Source organism: Diachasma alloeum, unplaced genomic scaffold, assembly GCF_001412515.2.
Source record: "Diachasma alloeum isolate Michigan unplaced genomic scaffold, Dall2.0 Dall_scaffold_01184, whole genome shotgun sequence".
Lineage (NCBI taxonomy): Eukaryota > Metazoa > Arthropoda > Insecta > Hymenoptera > Braconidae > Diachasma > Diachasma alloeum.
The window spans coordinates 111994-135085 of NW_021681294.1; the positions used below are offsets into that span (position 1 = coordinate 111994).

General features: G+C 36.6%; 2 protein-coding genes and 4 pseudogenes across 2 annotated transcripts; 3 read left to right on the plus strand and 3 right to left on the minus strand.

The window, feature by feature from the left end:
- Positions 1-2822: 2822 nt before the first annotated feature.
- LOC107046031 lies at positions 2823-5337 on the minus strand (annotated as a pseudogene).
- Positions 5338-9795: 4458 nt separating this feature from the next.
- Positions 9796-11966, minus strand: LOC107046032 (annotated as a pseudogene).
- Positions 11967-12194: 228 nt separating this feature from the next.
- LOC107046033 lies at positions 12195-14602 on the plus strand. The gene is made up of 4 exons (XM_015268488.1): positions 12195-12336; positions 13224-13823; positions 13895-14014; positions 14099-14602. Exons 1-4 carry the CDS (start codon positions 12195-12197, stop codon positions 14464-14466), a joined length of 1230 nt encoding a protein of 409 aa, XP_015123974.1. The 3' UTR covers positions 14467-14602.
- On the plus strand, positions 14504-17417 carry LOC107046034 (annotated as a pseudogene).
- Positions 17418-19448: 2031 nt separating this feature from the next.
- On the minus strand, positions 19449-20203 carry LOC114841618 (putative nuclease HARBI1). Its single transcript, XM_029126671.1, has 3 exons — positions 20079-20203; positions 19539-19952; positions 19449-19473 (listed from the first exon to the last, which is right to left on the minus strand). The coding sequence occupies exons 1-3, from the start codon at positions 20201-20203 to the stop codon at positions 19449-19451; spliced, it is 564 nt and encodes a 187-aa protein (XP_028982504.1).
- A 351-nt stretch (positions 20204-20554) lies between these two features.
- Positions 20555-22410, plus strand: LOC107046035 (annotated as a pseudogene).
- Positions 22411-23092: the final 682 nt, after the last annotated feature.

Genomic DNA, 23092 nt, shown 5'->3' on the forward strand with positions numbered 1-23092 from the left:
CCCCCCCCCCCCCGAGTTTGTATGATTGGGTAAATTCATTTGAAAATACGTTGTGGAATAATTTAGTTATGATAATATAATCATCATTATCCCTATCGATTATAATGACGTCTACATGGTAAAATAAGAGACCATTCTCATGTGCTATTACAATTACATCAGACTTTTTAATCTCGTACTCATCAATTTTTATTTTTGTGACAGTGGGAATCACTGTCTGAGAGGGCTTGTTGAAGAAATCGGAAAGTGGTTTTATGTCATGAATACCGTTCAAAGAGATCATGTCAATTTCTCGAAATGAATTCTCTTCATATTGTATCTTCCGAGGAATATAATTGTTCATGAGTCGATAATTGAATCGTAGTTGATGTTTTATAGCAATAGTCCGACATACGTTGACTCGACTAACAGATGTCCTCCAAGTGATTTTTCCTTCCCGATGCTTACCGTCGCATCTTATGGGAGATATTTTTCCCAAGGAACCACATAGCAACATTACCCGGGGGTAGTGCACCAGAAAGTGGTGTTTCGGCTTGAAGGAACCGGGAAATAAACGACCTAATAAGTTCAAATATTCATCGTTCTTTACCTGTAAAACTTCGGAACAATCACGATCAATATCATAACTGTTAATAATATCAACTATTTCTTCAAGAGATAATAATAATTGCGAAACCTCATCTCCTTTGGGGATCATATGAGCAATAATTAATGGTAAATATCGAATTAATGTGAACATTTCACTTGCTGACATTATTATTGTCTTGTTTTTAAGATGCGTAGATGTAATTTCACCCGGTTCATTCTTTACATCACCATAATGGAAACCTCGTATCCGCTCATTTAAATTGTTTAAAGTAAATAATTTTTTTTGTTTGACAAAATATTCAACTATGAGAGCTAAATCATACCGACAAATACCTTCGAGGATGTCATGTGTTACGTCTACATATAAATTTATTATTATTTTTAATACTGAGCTTCGTAGTTATTTATGTCTCGCAATTCAACCTGCTTTTCGTGTGTGATCCCTTGAATGTCATTTTTATGAAAGAGACAAAAGCGACAAAATTTCTCATGATTGAAGCTTTCGGTAAAGCCCAATAAATTATGCAACCCCAAGTTATCTCCCGTTACAAGTTCCAATCTGAAAAAAATTTGCTTTTCCCGGAACTCCCTTCGACCTCAATACCCATTTCCTCAAGGAATTTAAGTTCATCCTTTACTGCTGAAATTAAGACTTTGTCATTAACATATTTTCTATCTAAAGTGTTAAACAGGATAAATAATAGAATATTTTCGAGCTTAGATATGAAACGAGGGGAGAGACATGGAATATATGCATAAATAGCACAACATTTCGGAATTCCTTTGTGAGATCCTAAGACATTGTTATTTTCATAGTCATCTGAATAAATAATCAATGGTAACACTATTTTATCTCCATCCTGACTAGTCAATTCTCTCCATAATTGTCCTTGTACAAAATTACTAATAATAGTATTGTCTGCCTTTAACAAATTTACCTAGTCCAGTGTTTCATCCAAAATTGCTGGTTGTTCTAGTAATTTTTTCAGGGATTGACGAAGGGATTCTTTTTTACGAGAATAATCATTCCTCTCTCCTAACAGATATGTCTGAGGGGGGATGAATGTTCAAAGTTTTTCAAAAGTGGAGAAACACATATGTTCAGTCTTCAAATCCTCAAACGCATTACGACGATCGGCACACAATTCTTTAATCTTCTGTTTTACGTCAACTTTCTCGCTACCCTCATCAATAATTTTCAAAATATCCTGTTCAAGGCTGTCTACAGATTCATTTAACAAAACCGAAGTCTCGTTTATTATTTCACTCGATCTGATTCTGGCTATATCGGGGTAATCGTAAAATTTTGCAGCAAATTTAACAGTTCGGGGAATTTCACCCTGAGGAGTATTCGATGAATTTAAATTGTCAGGGAAATGCTCAGGGACAATTATCATATCTTCTGCTTCCAGGGTGGTACCTGAGGTTGAAGGTATACAGGGACGATTTACATGACTAATTTTACAACGTAGCCCACGCTTATTTCTGACTTTACGTTTCAATTTGCTTGCTTTATCTTTACGAATAGGTTTTGGTCGAATTCCCTCATGCGTGTATAAAACATGAGCTCTAAATGCCCCAATGGACCTTAGTGTCCGATGACACGATGGGAATCCACAGAAGAATTTGGAGAGATCACGGTGGCCGACCCTCACATGTGTCCGATACTCATTCCGGTCGATAATATTTAACTGGCATGCGCCGTAAGTGAACATGTTAAAAAAAATATATAACATGGAAACGACAAAAAAATTCATTGAAGGCGAGGAGGTTATGGAGCTTGCTCCAGCCACAGTTCAATATGTCCCAGTAATTCTTCCACTGGCCTTGGGCAAGGATGATCGTTTGCAGTATGAATATTATGAAATCCTTTTTGTAAAAACAACCATACAGCACGTGCTCTTGCTGGGTAACTGCAACGCAAAGCGAAGAAGATCTTGAACGTAAGATCAATTGCATGCAAAATGGAGTCCACAACATAAATCGTGGGGTTGTCTAAAAAGTCATGGACATAGACGTAAGCAGCTTTCAAGTTGTCCAGTGGTCCTACAATAACTGGGATCGGCTGCATTGACAATCCAGCTGCTTGTAAAGCTGTTTTCTGTCTTTGTAAAGCTGGGATTATTTTTGCTGCTGTCTATAAGTATGAAAATAAACATTAATTTTATCCATATAACATCAGGGTAATTCAACGTCAATGATGGTTGATGGAGTTGAGCAATACCTGAACATGAATGATGAAAGACTCCTTCCTTTCTTCATGGGTCAGGCGACCTCCACTCCTCCACTTTTGTAAAACTTTTTTTTCGATCCAATTTCATTCTATAAAAATGATTCTAATAGAAATTTCGTTATCTCCCTCATATTCAAGAATATTCCTTGAAAACTGAATAATCAATCAAAAAAATCATCATGTTTCACTTTTACTGTTTAATTTTTTTGTTTTTTGCTTCCGAAGGGAAGCATTATTTCGATTACTATTGATTACCAGCAACATTAACAACCATACATTCAGTAGCGAAGTGATAAAGGGTAACAATTCGATTTTCCATATCTTATTAAACGTTGAATTATCTCGATAACGAGTGATTTCAGAGGAAAACATCGAAATGGCTTTTTTGTAGATAAGAAAATTACAAAAAAAAAAATCTTCTGATGTTTCTTTCTAAAATCACTCATTATTGAGATAATTCAATATTTAATGAGATATAAAAAGTCGACTTGTTACCCTTTACCACTTCGGGACTGAATTATCTGTGTAATGAATGATATTAAAGTGTAAGGGATTCACTCGTTTTATCACTTGCAAAATGATTTAGAACAGTCATTAAATTGTCTACAACACGTGAGAAATAATTTTCCATAATTCTACTTCTTCTTTTTTCCTCTACAGATTTTTCTTAATTAAAAAAAGTAAATTGGTAAAATGTAACAAGTCGACTTATATTTTAGCTCCATTTTTTTGGAAATATATTCAAACCCAAGAGACATTTCAGAATTTTCATAAAAACTTTTTTTTCGATCCAATTTCATTCTACAAAAACGATTCTAATGGAAATGTCGTTTTCTCGCTCAGATTCAAGAATATTCCTTAAGAACTGAATAATCAATCAAACAAATCATCATGTTTCACTTTTACTGTTTAATCATCATTTTTTTCGATTACTATTGATTACCAGCAACATTAATTCAGTAGCGAAGTGATAAAGGATAACAATTCGATTTTCCATATCTTATTAAACCTTGAATTATCTCGATAACGAGTGATTTCAGAGGAAAATATCGAAATGGCTTTTTTATAGATAAGAAAATTCCTCAAAAAAAAATCTTCTGATGTTTCCTCCTAAAATCACTCATTATTGAGATAATTCAATGTTTAATTAGGTATGAAAAGTCGACTTGTTACCCTTTACCACTTCGGTACTGAATTTTCTGTGGAATGAATGATATTAAAGTGTAAGGGACTCACTCGTTTTATCACTTGCAAAATGATTTGGAACAGTGATTAGAGGTTTTTTTTTATTGTTGTGATTAGAGGTTACTTACGTAACAATAGCCGTGGTACATCCGTCAAAAGTCGTTGATCCTCCGCACTAAAATTGTCGCATTTTTGTAACAAAGTCAAAATGTGAGGCCTACTTATATTCCAATGTTCAAACAACAGATTCGCTCGATTAGGGTACCGAATATCAAAGTCACTTTGTAGCTGGAAAAAGTATTAAAAAATTTATCCCTTGGAATGAATATCATTATCTTGCCTCTTATGTCCATTAAAACTCACCAGTTCAGCCCCTAATGCCACTTTTAAAGCAGGAAAGTCCGTATAATATTGATTGACAGTGCAGCCTTGGACAAGACGTTGTTGACGGACAGGATACGATGTTGTCCAATTTGCTTTTACTTCTTTGGGTGGACCAGGATGACTCTCTAATCACTCTGCAGCATCTTCTGCATTCTGAGGTAGAACTTGAGGAGCAGGAACATCTCTGGGAGGTCGAGAAAGTGCTAACAACCCTTTATTCCTCAGTTTTCTCTTCAAATAGTCAAGGTGTTCATATAAACACCCTCCCGGTGGAATTTTTCGTCCATTCGCCTGGACATAAGATTTATAGTAAACTCCTGGGTTCTCTCCCATAAAAACTTCACAAATTTGTCTGGCCCACTCCTCGAATTGATTTTTCGTTATGCGGAAAGATCTTAAAACTGTCAGTCCCTGCTCACGATATACCCTATCAAATTGTCTGTCCTTTTCCTTCCTGAGTATCGTACGACTCAACAAACTCCTTGAGATCTTATTTAGTCTCCTCTCAGTTTCATAGGCCTTGACAACTGTTTTGAAATCTGTATCGGCCAAAAATACGTTGTATAGAGCCTAGAATTGGAACAAAGTGAGAGAGAGAGAGAGATGTAATGAATTATTTGATATAAAGGAGTCGCTGATTAAACTCAACTCAATCAACTTACATGTTGCCTAATTTCTGGTCTGTCAAAATAGTTCTGTGCAACCCTGAAAAAAATTAATTTTCAATTTTATAGTTCTTCCATTTTTAGCAATGAAATATAAGATAACAGAGGTATACTAGCAGGAAAATACAGTTAATTTATGTAGAGGTTAGAAAGAAAAATCAGCAAGAGGATTGGACTTCCAAAAGAGAAAAAATAGACAGAAACACATGCAAAGAAAAACTGATTAAAAAATAAACATAACAGGCTCAATGAGACATCAAGTTTCTTCTTTCGCTGACCCATGTTCTTACCATGATTACATAAACTGTAAAAAATGAAAAAAAGACAAAACCAATGAAATAAAATAGCATATCAAAAATTTTTGTACATGCATCAGGGTCAAAAGTTATTAGACAAGACACTTATGACTGACATTTCCCCGATTGAATCCTAAATCCCTTTTCTCTTACAATTATAATTCAATGGACTAAAAATGAGAAGAATTATTTGCATTCAATTATTAATAATGGTACCCACGTGGTTTTCATGCTTGGAACACGTGGGGGTTTGAGGTTAAAGTGGAAGGATGAGAACGATTTGACAAAGCCGGCCATGAAGTCACATCTCGGATTATTTTTATTACTGGAGGAATGAAACAATTGGAAGTGTACTTACGATTAATCACCTAGTCTTTTATTTTTTTCAACACTTTAATTGAATTTTTCTAGACGCACAATCATCCCACGTCCCGCGCTCAGCGTCGCCCTGTCCACAGCGCACCGATAGATACCGAAACTGTCCGACGATGCACGATAAACCACCAATGGGTTGGAGTAGGGATCCATCGATGAAAATTTACGAAATGTTACGTAAAAATTACACGCCAGTCGATAAAAATTCTTGAACTTCCAGGAATTTTTGTTTTGAGCCATAATGATTCATGAAATTCCTGTTAGATTTTACAGCTTCCAGAAAAATTACGTAACTTTTTCGTAGTCTTCCAGTGACAGACCCGAAAATTTACTGAACGTTTCAGATTTATTCCCTTATATTCCTATAGAAATTCACTGAAAACGATTCTCGCTTGCGGATTACCTGAAATGTTCCGTAATTTTTCTTGAATATTTCTCTCCGTGTGCAGCTACGTTCACCTCGTGTCTAAAAGTGCTTTTCGTTTACTCATTAATGAATAGTATATTACGATACATGTAAAAAAAGTAGTTGTTGACGAGCGTGAGTCTGTAATCACACTCATCAGGAAGTATATTTTTTCCTATGTAGCATATATTTCATGATACTGGTGAGAAAAAGGCGCTTCTTTGGGTGCGAAGCGTGCAAAAAAGGCAGTTTACCACTCGTTGAACGTAACATCACTGACAAAATAGTATATTTCGATACGAATGAGATGCAAAATTCCTGTCTCACATGTGTCGAACAATATTTTTTGACAGTGATAAAGACTTTTCGTTTACTTTTCATTTACGAGTAAACGAAAAGACACTTTTCGACACGAGGCGAACGTAGTAGCAGTGCCGTAATAGTATATTTCGAAACGAGTGCAAAAAAGGGCGAGTGATATAATCCCACGAGCTAAAAAACATTTTTTCATGAGTTACGAACAATATTTTTCATCACAATGTGGCGGAAATTCACTGGCGGAATTCACTTTTCGTCACAGCGTGATGAAAAATATATTTCGATACATGAGCGATGGGGATTTTTCAGCTCGTGTAATTGAGAGCCCTTGGCTTCGCCTCGGGCCTCCAACTTCACACTCTTGAAAAACCCGTCGCACTTGTATCGAAATATACTATTCATCCATCATAAGTTATCCAATTTATCAAAAAAGTCCTGTACGTTAGGAGTTGATTACGTATTTGAATATATCCATTAGGTGTGTCCTTTGTGTGTGCTTATTATATTTTAGAAAATGACGATGAAATTGGATTTTAAAGCTTAATGGAATATGTTAAATCATGGAATTGAGTGCACAAACGAGCGCTCAACTTATGAAAATTTCGATTTTGGCGAAAGTCGACTTTCCCCCGGTAAAAACGGAAAATCTGACCCTTTGGCTCCGGGTGAAAAATTTTTTTTTTTCAGTTTTCACTTTTTCCACATACTTTTGAGAGTTCTGAATAGCCCGTCGCTTAAATAGTTGGAATCAACGTTCACCCGGCTAAAAAATTCGATTTTGGCGAAAGTCGACTTTCTCCCTGGAAAAATCCAAGATCTGACACTTTGGCCCTCGTGACCCTTTGACCGACTTTCCCCCTGAAAAAATCCACGATCTGACCCTTTGGCTCCGGGTGAAAATTTTTTTTTTTTCAGTTTTCACTTTTTTCACATACTTTTGACAGTTGTGACTAGCCCGTCGCTTAAATAGTTGGAATCAACGTTCACCCGGCTAAAAAATTCGATTTTGGCTAAAGTCGACTTTCCCCCGGGAAAAACGGAAGATCTGACCCTTTGAAAATTTGAAAAAAAAACTTTTTCAGTTCTCACTTTTTCCACATACTTTTGAGAGTTCTGAATAGCCCGTTGCTCAAATAGTTGGAATCAATGTTCACCCGGCTAAAAAATTCAATTTTGGCGAAAGTCGACTTTCCCCCTGGCAAAACCGAAAATCTAACCCTTTGGCTCCGGGTGAAAAACAATTTTTTTTAGTTTTCACTTTTCCCACATACTTTTGAGAGTTCTGAATAGCTCGTCGCTTAAATAGTTGGAATCAACACTCGCCCGACTAAAAAATTCGATTTTGGCGAAAGTCGACTTTCCCTCTGGAAAAACAGAAAATCTGACTCTTTGGCTCGGGGTGAAAAAAAAATTTTATTTCGTCTTTTGTCGCGCCTTCGGGGGTTTCATTGGCATCAGAATTGTTAGAAAATACAGAATCAACTTTCACTTGGCGAAAAAGTTCAATTTTGGCGAAAATCGACTTTCACCCTTGACCCACGTGAAAATGAAAAAAATTTTTTCCCCTTTTCTGTCACCTCCGAGGGTTTCATTGGCATCAGGTGTTCAATAAATACAGAATCAACGTTCACTATTTTTTATTTAAACACCGCCTGCAAACGGGGAGATGAGGGTGGCTAAAATATATTCTGCAACCCTGTCTCCTCGTTGGCTACAAATTTCAACCCTCCGCATACATGCCTTCCCCTTCACCCGCTCGTAAAATCGCACGCGTTCTCGGTAGCATCGAGGAGGACTTCTCAGGACCGAAAAGAACTGAGGATTCGAAAGGTCTCTGGAAAAGTACGTCGCAGAACAGATTAGGACTTACCAGGTCCATCTAGGTCTGGAGAGATCTTGAAAGACCTGTGTACGTCCAATCAGAACCAAATCCTCGACTCGGGTTTTCAACAGAATAAAATTTAATCTTCCTTAAAAAAAAAAATAATTATCTTTGTAGGAAACACAGCGCCAAAGAAAATTTTTCTGTGGTTTTTCCTGGAAATGAGGGCGGCGATTTTCTAGAAAAATACAACATCCATAAAAAACTTAAAAACAATACAGAAATCAGTGAAAATAAGCTAAGTCACGGCTCAATAAAAATCAGTAAAGATAGAACCACCATCCTTGGCGCGGGTCAGACCATGGAAGATCTGATTCATATTAGACAGTGATCGCAAATACCCCGCGCCAAGGACGCTGGTTCTTTCTTTAGTGATTCTTTATTGAGCCCTAACTTCGCTTATTTTCATTGGTTTGCGTATTTTTTTCAAGTTTTTTATAGTTGTATTTTTCTAGAAAATTATCTTCCTCATTTCCAGGAAAAAAAAAGAAAAATTTTCCTTGGCAGAGTGGTTTTTACAAAAATCATTATTTTTGTTTGCTAGGAAGATTTTAATTTTTGCAAATCGAGGAAATGATGAATTTTGTGTTTGTCTAATTTTGTTTGTTGAAGTCAAATTTGATGTATTTTTTATTTCATGAAAAGTCAACTGTTTCTGTCATGTTATTTATCACATTTATGCATTGATTCCAATGGGGAACTTGCATGAATATTTTTGAATTTTCTAGTCTCAAGTTTGGGACCTGAATAATTCATCTTTCATTCATAAACGTTTGTAATTCATGAATTGATCTCTCTCTCTCTCTCCTCTCAATTTCATCATAAAGTTATTTAGATACAATAAACTATTCTATGATTATTCTAATTTCTTGTTTTTTCATTTTTTAATCCATATATATTACATTATTATCTAACTACATTATCGACGAATATTGAAATTGTGGATATTAAGGCGGACGAACGATATGTGCAGATGTATCTAATACCTTAAAGATTAACATATCCAATTCGAAAAATAATTACATGAATCATTTTCTCAATTATTTCAAACCTACTAATTATGTGAATTTTCTTCGACAAGATCTTTTAAATTCAAGCAAAGTCTTTAAATTTTCAAGTTATCGTTGACAAAATGAATGCGGTCTAATATTTTCCATGAGACAGCGAATATCTATGTGAAATTAGTGAGAAAATATGACATTTGGTGCTTGTATAGTGAGCGTCTCTAATGAATATGAAAAAGAAAAAGAGTTGATATTTTTCGTCCTGTACTAATGATATGGAACTATACGATGTGCAGTTAGTGAAATCGAATAGTTGATAAGGTAAGGTGGACGGGTTAGCCATTGTGGCAAATTCATCATACTTTAGTTGTATAATAAAGTTTATAAGAGAGATGTATCTCTTTTCGGAAAGTCGAATTATGACTTTTGATTGCTTCCGTAAGCAATTTTTCTGCTCTCTTAGACCGGAATAATATAGAGTAATCCTACAGATACAAAGAATGCTAAAATAATTATCACCTTGATTTGCACTGAAGCTATTGTTGAAAAACTTTTCATCTCATTTGTGGTAGTCTATGCAATTTATTCACTCCTAAGTAATAGTATTTGGTATTGAAATTGATTAATTTGTTGATAATAACTGCAACGACATAGAAAACGTTCCATTACAACACTGAATCTTTCATAACTATTTTATTGTCATTTATCTAATAATAATAATTTTTTCAATCAGTGTAATCTCTCGAAACTTCAGGTTTTCATGATAATTCCCAATCAATTACCTTTCATATCGCTATGAACAATCTTCTGATCATGAAGATACTTCACTCCGTCGAGGATCTGCTTCGTCTAATGAGAAATAGTGGATTCATTCTGTTTTCACTTGTTCCACGAAAATCTTGGATAATCCATCCTCACTGACAGATTCCAAATACTGCACGATGTTCCTGTGTCTCCTCTTACCCTGATCATCGAGCTCGTACTCGAACTTCATCTGCTTATCAGTCATGTAGGCATCCAGATTTGTCACCATATGTTCTTCATCAGCCGTCATTTCGAGGACGAGTTCGTAGAATCTCTGTCTGCATTCGAGGGAAAGAACTTCTTCTATAAACTGATACTTCGAGTCGTGTTAGCAGTGAACAGCCAGTCATGGACCTGTTTGTTGTTAATTTTTCATGCTGTCCAAACAAAGATTTCAGATTTGAATGGACTTCTCCTCAGCCCCTAGATTCGCATTGTCATAACTTGGCATCAAGAACTTTGTGGGCTGAAGAATCAGGAGAGAAAATCTAATATTATCCCTCACTTCAGATTTAGTTGCTTCAGCGAAGAAATCCATCGAAAAACGAATGAAGACTTGCTCTTCTGGAGAGACTTTAGTATCCTCGTTTTTCTTCCTGAATCTATCGATAAGGGAAATTTTTCCAATAGTAAATTTTAGGTACCAGCTTGGAGGTTTCAGCTTCAACATGCACTCACCTGCCTGCAGGGCCTTGGTGTAATCCTCGGTGAGAACAGAGACCTCGAAGAATGTTGCAACGTCTCAGTATTCTTTCAGACTTGAGAGATTGCCTTTCTTGCCTATCAAATTGTTCAGGACTATTCCAATGTGCTGCTCCTCACTCTTGGAGAATTCGTACTTGTTCGGTTGAACATTAAATCCTTTTCTGCACTACTGCATGGCACTCTTCAGGCTCTCTTGATCAGTGTGTCGACCCTCCACGAACTTGATCTGTTGTAGATTCTTCCAGCAAGGCAGGCAAGTGGCTTTCTTTCTTGATGAAGGATTTCTCCATAACTCTGACTGTCTTTTCTCGATTACCCTCTTTATTTCTTTTGCTCAGAGCGAAACTGTAGAGATAGACGATCATCGGAGTATTGATGTACTTGTTGTCATTGGGAATCGTTCGAAGGTCGTCGACCAGTTGTATCATGGAGTCAGTCGTAATCCTGGACTTCTCTGAATCATCCACACATTTCTTTCATGTTGTTGAGGATTTTTCATAGCTCGTCCCCTCCATAATATTATAATGATCTTGTTGAATCAAATTATTCAATGAGTTATTCAAAAAATTTTTAAATAGAAAAAAATTTATCGGTTATTTTTGGAATAAACATTGAATAATAGTCACCTAAATACATTTCCTGAGCCTTCCTTATGCTCACCAAAAACTTCTCCTCCAAATTGCACCTTCCACTCAGCTCCGAATTGGAATTGATGACTTAATATTAATTCGTAAAACGTCCGTCTACGATTTTTTAACATTCAAATTCTTCGTGAACCACAATTTTTCTCCAATTTCGCCTCTTTTTTATACTAAATGTTCGTTCACAACTTATTCACCATTTTTAATATATTTAAGAAATTGACAGAAATCACATCATCAATAAATATCTTTTTTCCCCATTAAATTTCTAACTGAAAATAATTTTGCAATAAAACATTTTTCGATTTACAGCGAACACCATGGAAATTCACAATCTAGAGCTATTATACGTCCATAGCTCGAAAATAATCCGAACTCCGCTCGAACATCGTTCGAGCTCCGTTCAAACGTCGTTCGAGCTCCGTTCGGACGTCGCTCGAGCTCCGTTCGATCGCCGTCCGATGGAGACTCGAGCGTCATTCGGACTATTCCGAACTCATCCGATGAGCTTCGATTGCGCCCGAGCGGGCTCAAGTTTCATCGATGAAAACACGGTCTGCTCGATAATAAAATCCTTATCTGCGTTATCGACTGTCTCGTGTGTGAACTCGTGCGCACGCAACCGGATGAAATTTGACAATGTCGCATTCCTCATGACGGTTTCCGGCAAACCTCATGTAGCTATTGACAGTAATAGTGATTAGTGAAATGGATCAGAGTAAAGTTCCACAACTAATCGAAGAAGTGCACCGTAGACCTGCAATTTGGAACAAATCCCTAACCGAAAATCGGTTCAAGGCTTTCATCGGGACTGAATGGGATAAGGTTGCAGCCAATATCCGTGTATCCAGTAAGTATACTCATATTTTTTTCAAAAAATAAAGAAAAATAATCGTATTACTATGTCACTTTGTGAGGCATTGAGTAATGCAAAAACAACGCAAGAAGGGTATATTTTTTCGCATCAATCCGATCGACAATTTTTTAAAAACTCCAATTTTTCAGTGACATTTTGAAAATGTTTGGTTAAGGTGTTTCAACACCCTTTTGTCCAAAATTCATGTTTTTTCTACCTTTCTGGTTAACTCTTTATCAGATTGACGCGAAAAAATAAACCGTTTTTGCATTATATCATTATTGAATGCCTCACGAAGTTACGTAGTGATGCGATTATTTTCCTGCCTTTTTTGTAAAGTTTTTGAAGAAATCAGAAAATTGTGGAAAAAATGTAGAAAAATAATCGCATCACTATGTAACTTCGTGAGGCATTGAATTATGACATAATGCAAAAACGCTATATTTTTTCGCGTCAATCTGAAAAACAATTTACCATAAAAATAGAAAAAACGTGAATTTTGGACAAAAGAGTGTTGAAACACCTTAACCAAACATTTTCAAAATGTCACTGAAAAATTGTACTTTTGCGAAAATTGTCGATCAGATTGATGAGAAAAAATATACCGTTTTTGCGTTGTTTTGGCATTATTCAATTGCTCACGAAGTTTCCGGGTGTAGTGATTATTTTTTCTGCATTTTTTCTACAGTTTTCTGATCTCTTCTAAAACTTTACAAAAAATACAGGAAAATGGTCGCAACATCCTGAAACTTCGTGAGGCATTAAATAATTGAATAACGCAAAAACAATATATTTTCCGCATCAATCCGATCGACAATTTATCAGTGACATTTTGAAAATTTTTGGTTTTTCGGGGTGATAGTTGTATTTTTTTTTCACAGAAATACAGGCACAAAGCAAGTGGAAATCTCTGGTGAAGAAATTTAAGAGTGAAAATGCTCGTGTTCAGCTTCGTCGATCAGGTGACGGTTTAGAGGACACCTACAAATCAACTTGGCCCTATTACGAGTCGCTGACATTCCTAGGCAGCTCAGTTCTCCCCAATTTCTCAAGTGGAAATTTGGAAATCGGTGGTGACGTCAAGCCGGAGCTGAACGACGTCGTGACTGAGGAATCATCCTGTAACGAAGTTGTTCAGAAAATGTCAAAAAAACACTGCGACATTGCTGAGGAGATTCTACGTATGCATAACGAAAAATTCGCATTGTTGGAAAAATCTGTGACCAGCAATGTACGTGGGACCAGTTCACTGGAAGATGACAAACACAACATGGCATTTTTTGAAACCCTTCTGCCGACATTGCGGGAAGTCCCCAAAGAGGATATTTTGCTCTGCCGGAATGACGTTTCCCAGGTGATTTTCAAGTACGCCTACAAAAATGCTACTTGGAAATCGATAAATGACTCTGGATCTTCTGACAGTTCGCTCAACAGATCAACATTACCAAAGAGGAGGAGACAATTGGCAAATGAAGATGATGGTAAGAATCTGAATATAATTTAATAATGATTGAATTGAAAAAGTAGAATAATTTTATTTTCATTTTCTCAGATTGCCAAATCATAAGCTCCTGTTCACCTCGCTCAGCCGTCAAACACAATGCTTTTGTTAAGAAGGAGAAGAAGTATGAGCCCACAGCGAAAGAACGTGAAATGGAGCATCGGAATAGCGGTAAATTTTTTAAATCTATTTGATAATATCCTATTGGTAGAAAAGATTACAATTTAATTAATGAATGTTGACTATAATTTTCAGAAATGATTCGACTTGGGTATGACAGGTTTTCATATCCTCCTCAACCTCTCTGGAAGTGGGATCATATGTACCAGCAGCAATTTCCTCGATACCCTACACCACGTCATCTTCATTCGATGGAGAATCAGGAGTGGTTCGGTGAAGATAGGACTCCAAGACCAATGCCTCAATCTGCTGCAGACCCTGCTAGGTTCACAAACCCACCTCTACCAATCCAGCCTCTTTCTGCATCTGAGCCAGTCGCGAAGCAAAGGCTGGTATGTGAGGAGCATTCTCTCATTTCGACTGCAACCATGACGCAGCTTGAAGTAAACAAGGAGAATCAGAATATGGGATCTGAGAGTGGCCGAGATCCTGCAGTGGATTAAACTTTGGCTTTTTGGGAGTTTTCTTGGGAGATTGGTGATGTTTTACGGTATATTTAATTTTCAGAATGTTACCTCATTTCCACGGTTTGGAATAATTATATTTTGATAAGAAAAAATAATACTTGCTGAGTTTTGAAACGCATTCAAAGAAAAATACTTTTTGTTTCCAAAGTTTAAAAAATGCGATTACTAATCGTTGAATTATTATTAAAGTTAATTATACTTTTCTTTATAAAGATGCCAAATGATAATTTATAATGATTTATTTACAAAAATACAAAGTATTTATCGTTAATTGACTTCAATTATTTTATAAGTTTTGAAGATCACAGAAAATAATTGTATGATCATTGTTCAAATTCAGTGTTCAATAAAAAAAATTCAATCAAATCTTATCTTGTAACCATTGATACTTTATTTATATTTTCACCAAAAAAGCATAGCCGTCTCATAATATTCTTATTTTACAATTTTATTTTTATCACGATTTGTTGCAAGCAGACTTGCATCTCGCCATTGTTCTAGGTCCTTCAGCCATGTATTTATTTCAATGAATAATTTATCAAAAAAAAATTGGAGGTCTCCTCACAAACAGCATAGCAGGAGACATCGCTGAGGATTACGACAAGGATTTGCAGCTACAACAGCTGAAGAATGATGTTTTGCAGACCATCTGGTACAATCAGGATTTGTCACACCAGTTGGACAGCATGAACATCAAGATTGGACTGCTCATCCAGAACAGAATAGTCCTGCAGGATGTAATTGCTCATGGGTAGAATGTGGAGACACTTGCCAAAGAGAAACAGCATCAATTTAGAAAAAATACAGTCTCTGAGAATGTGAGCAATCGCAAAGGCCTGAAATCCTTGACGAAGGAGGGGAGGAAGCGTTTGAGGGATATCAACAATTGTTCTACGCTTTACAAACAAATACTGATTTTTTATCGAAGTTGATATTCTTGATACCCCAGAGCAAAATAAATAAATTCCTCCAGAATGTCATTCTGACACTTTCAAATTTTGGTTCCAACATCAGAGACGAGTATTTTCTTCTGAAGCTCTTTCGTAGCGCTCTGCAGGAGTAAATAAGATCGAAATTTCAGAAACCATCAGAAGTTGTGACTGGAAATACTTTGGTTCTGAAAATGGTTGTTCATTATTTACGACAGTTGAATGGTTTTGCACTTCATTAGATTCTGGGCCCAGAGAAAGTTCTGGAAGACAGATCTGTCAGCATCGAGACAAGTCCAGTGGCATTAACAAGGGCTGGAGGAATCAGCTGGAGATGGAGAAAGGTGAGAGTCTAGATCTACCTTATTGTGTTAATCAATGTACGTCATTAACTTTAATAATATTATACTTTATTTTAATATGTATGTCAACGACTTTATCGAGGAATTCAAATACTCAAGGACATGGTGATGGAATTCCTCAAACAAATAATAGAGTCCAGAGATATAATTCCTTATGGTATGCTCTACAAGTCGAAGGTACTGTACGACACTCTCACTGAACAATTTCCTCAAGCTCCATAGAAGGATATTCTCAAGGTTGTGGAGAACTTCGTTTATTACAACTTTATAAATGCTACCATTGTGGCTCCTGATGCTTTTGATATTATCACCCTACTAGTGGATCGTTCATTGTGAAATGACCAGAGGAGAAATCTAGCTAGTATTGCAAAAATTCTGCAATTTGCAGCCTCGACAAAGGCCTTTGCGGATAAGGCAACCCACGTGATGTGTCTGAACCCCTTTATCATTGACTGCCACGAGAGATTCAAAAAGTTATTCAGGTCCTGCTGTCAGATCCCATCCCTAGAGGAACACTTCAGCATTCATCAGTACACAGAGTCCACTCTAATCAATCGTCCTGATATTTATATTTCCATTCAGGAAATCTGTAACACCCCCAGTCTTGTTTTGGAGTACCAGCACAAAATAGCTCCAGATCCACTGGATCCCCTCCACGAACTTCTAGATGATCTGGAAGCAGCACCAACTGTTGCTACATTGATGGGGGTGGCTGAACCAGTTTGTGAGGCCACGTTGACACGAATGGGTAAGACAGAGGTTTGTCTTGTCCTGACTAATAGATTTGAAGTTCCTGAAGCTGATGATCAGAGTCTTCATAAATTATTCATTAAGACGAAAGAATTGTTGGTGTCAGTGCTGCAGTTTCTCAAGGGAGATGATCTTGTGAGTGCTCTTGAGGCTCCATGTCCCTCACCAAAGCAGGAGAAAATGTACGATGCCAAGTGTTCATCAATTTCACCATCGATGAATATCCATATATGCAGAGGGAGCTCATCCCTCAATGACTGCAGAGTTCAGCTGAGGGCATATCTCCACAAGCTAGAGCAAGGGGGGATGGGTCACCAGGGGTGATGGCTATCAGAGTCTCGTGACAGCAGTTGCCAAGGATCTTTGCAATAAAGGAAAATATCGAGCGATGAGAAATAAAGAGTTGCAGACATTGAGATTGACCAGGCAGAGGCTCCAGGAGAAGACCAAGTATTATGCCGAGCAAGTGGAGTATTATAATGAGTACATTCAACGAAGTCTGGAGAATCTTCACACTGGAAGGGGATCACTGAGAGCAATCAAAATGACTGAAAAAAATAATCATGCAAAATTGAAGTCCAAAGCTACTTTAAAATATTCAGCAGCTAAATTGGCTGAAAAGGGAGTGCTATTGGAGATCGATGGACTTTCACCATCGCAATTAAAAAATGTTACCTTTGAAATCACTCCCACTGATCAGACAGGAATGTTTACCATTAAGGGGAAATTCATGGGGGTGGAGATGGAGAAAATAGAGATTGACATTCAGAAATTACTGGAGTTGCAGTTCGAGGGGGCCCCTATTATGGATATGTTTGGAAAGGCGAAGATCAATGTGAATCTACTGCTGTTCTTGTTGAATAGAAAATTCTACGGGAAATCATAAATTCCAAGAGTTTCATGCGATTGTTCTTTTTTTTATTTCTCACTTTTCAAAAGTGATATCTTGGGAAAATTCGATCAATTTGTGAATTCTTATTGTATATATGTATTTTTAAATAAGGTTTTCATTTTTTTTGTTTTAATAATACTAAAGTTTTTCACAATTATGACACGAGAAGTTAATGCATTAGTTTCTGAGACTTTATGGCTCTTCATGGATCTCCGAGAAAAAAAAAGTGGGGGAGCTCATGGAGTGGCAGAGTGGTTTTACAGAATTATAACATTTTTATAATAATTGTTAAAAAGATCATTTGAGAATTGAATGAATGAGACAATGTGAATTATTGTAAATATCTATATTTATAAGATTTTCATATTTTTAATAATACAATGTCTCTTAATAACTATATAATAACGTGAGAAGTCAGTATACTCACTTTTGTGACAGTGCAACGCAGATAATATCAGGATTATGTCCCCTTAAATTCATTAAATGCTAGTTGGGATTGACCAAGCCTAGACTCCCGAAAAAAATGATAAAATGAGTTGCAGAAGAAAGAAGATCTTAAAAGTACAAGTTTACAATAATCTAAATATTTGAATTCTGACTTTTTCCATGGGCTTTGCCACAAACAACAGATAAAGCCCATTTCACACAATTAAAAAGATATCCAATCAATTAGGGAATATTCATGTTCCTTGCACTGTCAAAGTAAGATAAGGCATATTCCCAACTAATATTTTATATTTATTTCTTGTCATTCATTGTATTAATTCAATCATTTAATCTTTCAGCATGTAAATTTAATTTTTTTTCTTATAAAATCGAACGATGGACAATGGAAAAGAGAAACAATTCTTTCTATTTCTTCATTTTTTAATGAGTTTAGCATTTATAGAGTACTATTGTTATAACATGAGATAAAATTGGTTCTGTGGATGTTGGAGAAAAGATTTTCATTAAGATCTCATCCATCGTATTTATTTATTCTTTACAAAAAAAAAACAAACAAAAAAAAATGACTGAAGTTGAAAATTTGTTGAAAATTGTTGAGTCTGGCTCAAAAAGAGTTTCAATCGCAGGACAAATATCCTTTCATAAAAAAAATGTAAATATCCGAGTTATGCACGAGCCTGCTGAAGAATTATCTCCATTCGAAAACTAGACTGTATATTACACCATAATCGATGTACCATTGATAATAAATAGCACGAATAATCATAGCAATAATAAATTCCCCGAATTGTACATGAATTATCCATTCGTCACAATATTATGAATTCAAAGGGCTGGAATAGCATCTGTTTTCTAGGGTCAATGTGATCCTGGGGCTGTTGAGGGGATTCCATGATTGGGTACTGCTGTTGTTGTTGCTGCATGCTGCATCTGACATTATTCTGATGCATTTTATTGCACATATAATGCATAACAGGAGATTGATGATGTTGCTGATGAAGTTGACGAGGGCTATGAGCTTGATGGTGCTGATTTTGAACAGGCTGATGATGCCCCTGCTGATGATGCTGATGAGGACTTTACAGACCATGTACATGAGCTGACTGATGATGTAGCAATTGGGATGATTGAATTTGCTGTGAATAATGATGCTGAACAGGATACTGACAAATAACTGATTCCCGATGGGATGGAGTCGATATCTGGTTATCACATGACTCAATGATAATGTTATCATCCACTTACATGGTAAAATGCCTTGCGAGTTCATCGCGGATATCTCTAGCCGTAACAGCTTCTATTAGAGCATCATCATTATCAATTGAGTCCTCTACAATTCCATTCTCAACATTATTTTGGTGCTCCAAATCGATGATCACGTTGTGCAATAAGCAGGTGGTTTTGATTATTAAATTAGTAGTCTCAGGACTCTTCTCAATATTTGTATAATAAATACGCCATTTCTGGCTAGTCAGAGCGAACGCATTTTCTACAACAACCCGAGCCTTAGACAATCGCTTGTTGAAGGCTTTTTGAGCTTGTGATAGATTACGGCCACGATAAGGCTTCATTAAAAACTCAGATAGAGGGTACGCTCCATCTCCGACAAAAAAATATGGCAAGTATAAGTTTGAATTATCAACTTTACTTGATTGTGGTATCACAATTTTTTTTGTCATTAGGGCTTTGTAAAACTGAGATGCTTTAAAAGTTGTGGAATCATGCTGGCACCCAAATCCGCCTACATCTATAAAAATGTACCTGTAGTTGGCGTCGACCACAGCTTGCAGGACAATAGAATGATAACCTTTAAAGTTATAATAGAGCTTTCCTGAATTAGGTGGTTTCTTCACAGCGACGTGGCGTCCATCGATTGCGCCAAGGCAATGCGGAAATTTCCATTTCTTTTGGAAATCTTGGGAAATTTTAAGGAAATCACTCACTGAAGGAACTGGCATATGTCTTGATGTCAGTGTCAACCAGAAGGTATTCATTGTCTCAGCAATGATCACAGAAACCGTCTTGATCCCCATCTTAAAGGAAAACGCCAACGTAGAGTAGGTGCTTCCTGTTGCCAAAAACCTAAAAAATTTTTTTTGTACTTGTAAATTGCTCAGAAAACGAACAGTCAATTGCATCTAAAAATGGAATCTGATTGGAACTTGTTAATTTCAATATCAATTCCTTGAATTAGCATGAAAAAATTACCTGATAGTGAGAACCAATCTTTCCTCTGGCATAATTGGTTGGGAGTGTAAATTACACCAATTTTTCACTAGCGACGGACCAATATTTGACAACACATAATCAAACGTTTGGACGGTCATTCTCATGTATTCCAGAAATTTTATAGGATTTTCCCTAATCGCAGGAAACAATGTAACGTATTCTCCGTTGGTTGAACGACTATTATTTAGCCGGTGAGATATATTGAACTGTGAATTCATTGTTGATATTAGTGTCCACTAATACACTGTCAATAGCCACATGAGGTTTGCCGGAAACCGTCATGAGGAATGCGACATTGTCAAGTTTCATCCGGTTGCGTGCGCACGAGTTCACACACGAGACAGTCGATAACGCAGATAAGGATTTTATTATCGAGCAGACCGTGTTTTCATCGATGAAACTTGAGCCCGCTCGGGCGCAATCGAAGCTCATCGGATGAGTTCGGAATAGTCCGAATGACGCTCGAGTCTCCATCGGACGGCGATCGAACGGAGCTCGAGCGACGTCCGAACGGAGCTCGAACGACGTTTGAACGGAGCTCGAACGATGTTCGAGCGGAGTTCGGATTATTTTCGAGCTATGGACGTATAATAGCTCTAGATTGTGAATTTCCATGGTGTTCGCTGTAAATCGAAAAATGTTTTATTGCAAAATTATTTTCAGTTAGAAATTTAATGGGGAAAAAAGATATTTATTGATGATGTGATTTCTGTCAATTTCTTAAATATATTAAAAATGGTGAATAAGTTGTGAACGAACATTTAGTATAAAAAAGAGGCGAAATTGGAGAAAAATTGTGGTTCACGAAGAATTTGAATGTTAAAAAATCGTAGACGGACGTTTTACGAATTAATATTAAGTCATCAATTCCAATTCGGAGCTGAGTGGAAGGTGCAATTTGGAGGAGAAGTTTTTGGTGAGCATAAGGAAGGCTCAGGAAATGTATTTAGGTGACTATTATTCAATGTTTATTCCAAAAATAACCGATAAATTTTTTTCTATTTAAAAATTTTTTGAATAACTCATTGAATAATTTGATTCAACAAGATCATTATAATATTATGGAGGGGACGAGCTATGAAAAATCCTCAACAACATGAAAGAAATGTGTGGATGATTCAGAGAAGTCCAGGATTACGACTGACTCCATGATACAACTGGTCGACGACCTTCGAACGATTCCCAATGACAACAAGTACATCAATACTCCGATGATCGTCTATCTCTACAGTTTCGCTCTGAGCAAAAGAAATAAAGAGGGTAATCGAGAAAAGACAGTCAGAGTTATGGAGAAATCCTTCATCAAGAAAGAAAGCCACTTGCCTGCCTTGCTGGAAGAATCTACAACAGATCAAGTTCGTGGAGGGTCGACACACTGATCAAGAGAGCCTGAAGAGTGCCATGCAGTAGTGCAGAAAAGGATTTAATGTTCAACCGAACAAGTACGAATTCTCCAAGAGTGAGGAGCAGCACATTGGAATAGTCCTGAACAATTTGATAGGCAAGAAAGGCAATCTCTCAAGTCTGAAAGAATACTGAGACGTTGCAACATTCTTCGAGGTCTCTGTTCTCACCGAGGATTACACCAAGGCCCTGCAGGCAGGTGAGTGCATGTTGAAGCTGAAACCTCCAAGCTGGTACCTAAAATTTACTATTGGAAAAATTTCCCTTATCGATAGATTCAGGAAGAAAAACGAGGATACTAAAGTCTCTCCAGAAGAGCAAGTCTTCATTCGTTTTTCGATGGATTTCTTCGCTGAAGCAACTAAATCTGAAGTGAGGGATAATATTAGATTTTCTCTCCTGATTCTTCAGCCCACAAAGTTCTTGATGCCAAGTTATGACAATGCGAATCTAGGGGCTGAGGAGAAGTCCATTCAAATCTGAAATCTTTGTTTGGACAGCATGAAAAATTAACAACAAACAGGTCCATGACTGGCTGTTCACTGCTAACACGACTCGAAGTATCAGTTTATAGAAGAAGTTCTTTCCCTCGAATGCAGACAGAGATTCTACGAACTCGTCCTCGAAATGACGGCTGATGAAGAACATATGGTGACAAATCTGGATGCCTACATGACTGATAAGCAGATGAAGTTCGAGTACGAGCTCGATGATCAGGGTAAGAGGAGACACAGGAACATCGTGCAGTATTTGGAATCTGTCAGTGAGGATGGATTATCCAAGATTTTCGTGGAACAAGTGAAAACAGAATGAATCCACTATTTCTCATTAGACGAAGCAGATCCTCGACGGAGTGAAGTATCTTCATGATCAGAAGATTGTTCATCGCGATATGAAAGGTAATTGATTGGGAATTATCATGAAAACCTGAAGTTTCGAGAGATTACACTGAATGAAAAAATTATTATTATTAGATAAATGACAATAAAATAGTTATGAAAGATTCAGTATTGTAATGGGACGTTTTCTATGTCGTTGCAGTTATTATCAACAAATTAATCAATTTCAATACCAAATACTATTACTTAGGAGTGAATAAATTGCATAGACTACCACAAACGAGATGAAAAGTTTTTCAACAATAGCTTCAGTGCAAATCAAGGTGATAATTATTTTAGCATTCTTTGTATCCGTAGGATTACTCTATATTATTCCGGTCTAAGAGAGCAGAAAAATTGCTTACGGAAGCAATCAAAAGTCATAATTCGACTTTCCGAAAAGAGATACATCTCTCTTATAAACTTTATTATACAACTAAAGTATGATGAATTTGCCACAATGGCTAACCCGTCCACCTTACCTTATCAACTATTCGATTTCACTAACTGCACATCGTATAGTTCCCTATCATTAGTACAGGACGAAAAATATCAACTCTTTTTCTTTTTCATATTCATTAGAGACGCTCACTATACAAGCACCAATTGTGGTTTAATTCTATGATATGATGAGACTATTACGCAATTAGAGAATTTTTTCCAAACCGAAGTATCTGTGCTCAAGATTAGGAGCAATAAAAATCGTGGCGG